Source organism: Prionailurus viverrinus, chromosome D2 (genome assembly GCF_022837055.1).
Source record: "Prionailurus viverrinus isolate Anna chromosome D2, UM_Priviv_1.0, whole genome shotgun sequence".
NCBI classification, from domain to species: Eukaryota; Metazoa; Chordata; class Mammalia; order Carnivora; family Felidae; genus Prionailurus; species Prionailurus viverrinus.
The window spans coordinates 22067940-22072013 of record NC_062571.1 but is presented as its reverse complement, the minus strand read 5'-3'; the positions used below and the strand labels follow the sequence as shown (position 1 = coordinate 22072013).

Genomic DNA, 4074 nt, shown 5'->3' with positions numbered 1-4074 from the left:
TAATTATCATTTCTTCTAGTATTGAAAACAATTAAAACCTGGTCTCTTAGCAAGTTTAATGTTTATAATATAGTTTTATTGTCCATAATCACTGTACTGTGTTTTAGGTTTCCGAACTTACTTAGTAGTTCCAAGTATGTATCTTTAAACATCTCTCCCATTCTGCCACCCCCTGAGAATTGTTGTTTAAAAAGTATGGTGAATGTTTGCCCTTCCAGGAAAATCCTAGAATTCGCTAAAGGTTCAGTTGTTAGCTGTACAATTCTGTGATAAATTAGACTTTAACTGTCATATTTTCCAAAGTCCACTCTTTGAGCTCTCCTTCCTGACTTCTTTGAGAGTAATTTTAGAGTTTCTCCAAGTAGGCTCCCTGGTCCTCCACTTCATACACAACCTCACTATCCAATAAAACCTTTTAATGTGCTTTGACACAGGAACCAAGGTTGCTAAGAGACCACCTGTGCTGAATGCACTTTGTTCTAGCAAAAGCTTATGGAGAGAAAACCAAGGAGCCGTGTTATCTACCACTACCCGGGATTAAGTCAGGTGAGAAAGGGTTTCTACTCACTCTTCAGTCCCCACCAGCTGTCTGGTCTTTCTCTCACTTCCTATTTTGGTCTCTTGCTGTTGTTCAAGGAAATTCAAGGTGCCCCTAAGAACACAGACTAAAGAAATACAAGCTTGGGGCCATGGCTATAGGAGGGAAGGAAAGGCATTTTGTAAATCCATATATTATTCTCACCCTTTGTTTCTGAAACATAGGCAAAAGGAATTGTTGAATGTCAGGGAAATTCTAGGTGTTTACTTTGCTAGTGACTGCTGTGTAATTTGGAGCATGCCATTCCCTCCTCCAGGAATGGGGCTGGTTACTACAGAAACTAACCAAGGCTGCTACGATGGAAGAAGGTAACACTGCACAAACCTCATTTATCCACCGTCCCCCCTCATTCTCTCTTGCAACTCAACCTGCCTTTTGTTTTTTTAGTAAAAATAGCAAAAAATATTTTCCTACCCCAATATTGCCACTTTAAAAAATTTTTTTAAAGTTTATTTATTTATTTTGAGAGAGACAGAGACAGCATGAGTTAGGGAGGAGAGAAGAGAGAGGGAGAGAGAAGTCCCAAGCAGGCTCCACGCTTTCAGCATAGAGCCGGATGCAGGGCTTGAACTCACGAACAGTGAGAACATGACCTGAGCAGATACCAAGAGTGGGATGCTTAACCAACTGAACCACCCAGGCGCCTCCCCAATATTGCCACTTTTAAAAAGTACTGATGCTCATTTTAAGTTGAGTATATAAAAGGAACTTTGATGCAAGGCTTTGAAAATTACTTCATTTATTTGACCTTGCATTCCTGAGAAAGGAGTTCAGAATGGTTCTAAACTCCCTACCTGACAGGCATTTGGTAAGATGTTCCAACAGTGTGCTAAGCAGAGAGCATGTTAATACCTTTTAAAATTCCATAATACTTTTTGGAAAGCATTTTAAAGTAAAATACTTTATTTTTAAAAATTATTTGGTTAACACAGAAATGTAGAGGAAATTAAATGTTTGATGTTTTATTAAGTGACCAAAATAATGAGAGAGAGGATCTTGAGGAAAGATCAAGAAAATTAAAAAGACCTTTTGCTGTTTAATTAAAAAAAATTTTATCATCTACCTTTTTGCATGTGTCCAAATTCTCATTTCCCTTTAATACTGTCCATACAAGTTGGAAGAATGGTAATTTCACCAATTCCAGTATAAATGATTGTAAATAACTTTGCAGAGAAGATTTCATGACTAGACTACTGATAACATGACAAGAGAGTGGTCATTCTGATAGCTCCTTGAGCTGTTTCTTTTTAGAAAGAAAGGCATGTTTGCCATGTAGAAAAATGTATGAATATGATATAAAATGGCCAAAATGAGTGGATGGAAAATATTTTAATTCATTAGGGAGCAAAGTATTTTAATTTATTAGTGGGTTACAGATGTGTATGGATGTTTCCTCATTACTATTTTTTTACAGTGCAAATATTCAATTGACTTTAAAGGATCAAGATTATAAATATATTTATTGGAGGATATTTTTCTCTTTCTTTCCCCTAGGGAGCAAGAGCAGCCTGGATATGATGTGTAAAAACTGGATATTAATGTCTACTACTCCTCCCACAAGTCTGGAGGATGAAATTGTTGGAAGACTCCTAAAAATTTTATTTGTTATCTTTGTTGACTTTATGTCTATTATATATGTTGTTATAACTTCCTAGAGAGTCTACTTTCCTTACTTTACACGTAAATTTCACATTAATTTTGGTGAATAAAAATTTGGAGTTTAATATGTTGAGTGATTTTGATCTCCAATTGTTTTAGAAGCCAATAAGACATTACAATAAAAATAATACTGTGTATTTTTTACTACCTTAAGGTTTATAAAACATCATAAAAATTGACATGGAGGTATTTTTTTTCTAAAAACCTATATTACTGAGTCATAAAACTTCTTGATTTTTTTAAATATGAAATTTATTGTCAAATTGGTTTCCATACAACACCCAGTGCTCATCCCAAAAGGTGACCTCCTCAATACCCATCACCTACCCTCCTCTCCCTCCCACCCCCCATCAACCCTCAGATTGTCCTCAGTTTTTAATAGTCTCTTATGGTTTGGCTCCCTCCCTCTCTAACCTTTTTTTTTTCCTTCCCCTCCCACATGGTCTTCTGTTAAGTTTCTCAGGATCCACGTAAGAGTGAAAACATATGGTATCTGTCTTTCTCTGTATGCCTTATTTCACTTAGTATAACACCTTCCAGTTCCATCCATGTTGCTACAAAAGGCCATATTTCATTCTTTCTCATTGCCACGTAGTACTCCATTGTGTATATAAACCACAATTTCCTCATTCATCAGTTGATGGACATTTAGGCTCTTTCCATAATTTGACTATTGTTGAAAGCGCTGCTATAAACATTGGAGTACAAGTGCCCCTATGCATCAGCACTCCTGTATCCCTTGGGTAAATTCCTAGCAGTGCTATTGCTGGGTCATAGAGTAGGTCTATTTTTAATTTTTTGAGGAACCTCCATACTGTTTTCCAGAGCGGCTGCAACAGTTTGCATTCCCACCAACAGTGCAAGAGGGTTCCCGTTTCTCCACATCCTCACCAGCATCTATAGTCTCCTGATTTGTTCATTTTAGCCACTCTGACTGGAGTGAGGTGTGGTATCTCAGTGTGGTTTTGATTTGTATTTCCCTGATGAGGAGCGACGTTGAGCATCTTTTCATGTGCCTGTTGGCCATCTGGATGACTTCTTTAGAGAAGTGTTTATTCATGTCTTCTGCCATTTCTTTACTGAATTATTTGTTTTTAGGGTGTGCAGTTTGGTGAGCTCTTTATAGATTTTGAATATTAGCCCTTTGTCCAATATGTCATTTGCAAATATCTTTTCCCATTCCATTGGTTGCCTTTTAGTTTTGTTGATTGTTTCCTTTTCAGTGCAGAAGATTTTATTTTGATGAGGTCCCAATAGTTCATTTTTGCTTTTAATTCCCTTGCCTTTGGAGATGTGTCAAGTAAGAAATTGCTGCAGCTGAGGTCAGAGAGGTTTTTGTCCTGCTTTCTCCTCTAGGGTTTTTTTGTTTTTTTTGTTTTTTTTTTTTTTTTTTAGCTTCATTATCTTTTTTCTCCTTTAACTTTTTTTTAATGAAATTTATTGACAAATTGGTTTCCATACAACACCCAGTGCTCATCCCAAAAGGTGCCCTCCTCAATACCCATCACCCACCCTCTCCTCCCTCCCACCCCCCATCAACCCTCAGTTTGTTCTCAGTTTTTAACAGTCTCTTATGCTTTGGCTCTCTCCCATTCTAACCTCTTTTTTTTTTCCTTCCCCTCCCCCATGGGTTCCTGTTAAGTTTCTCAGGATCCACATAAGAGTGAAACCATATGGTATCTGTCTTTCTCTGTATGGCTTATTTCACTTAGCATCACACTCTCCAGTTCCATCCACGTTGCTACAAAAGGCCATATTTCATTTTTTCTCATTGCCACGTAATATTCCATTGTGTATATAAACCACAATTTCTTTAT

General features: G+C 37.1%; 1 protein-coding gene across 1 annotated transcript; it reads left to right on the top strand.

Annotated features, from left to right (window-relative positions):
* Positions 1-443: 443 nt before the first annotated feature.
* On the top strand, positions 444-2253 carry MRLN (myoregulin). The gene is made up of 2 exons (XM_047824857.1): positions 444-546; positions 2093-2253. The coding sequence occupies exons 1-2, from the start codon at positions 468-470 to the stop codon at positions 2251-2253; spliced, it is 240 nt and encodes a 79-aa protein (XP_047680813.1). The 5' UTR covers positions 444-467.
* The last annotated feature ends 1821 nt before the right edge of the window (positions 2254-4074 follow it).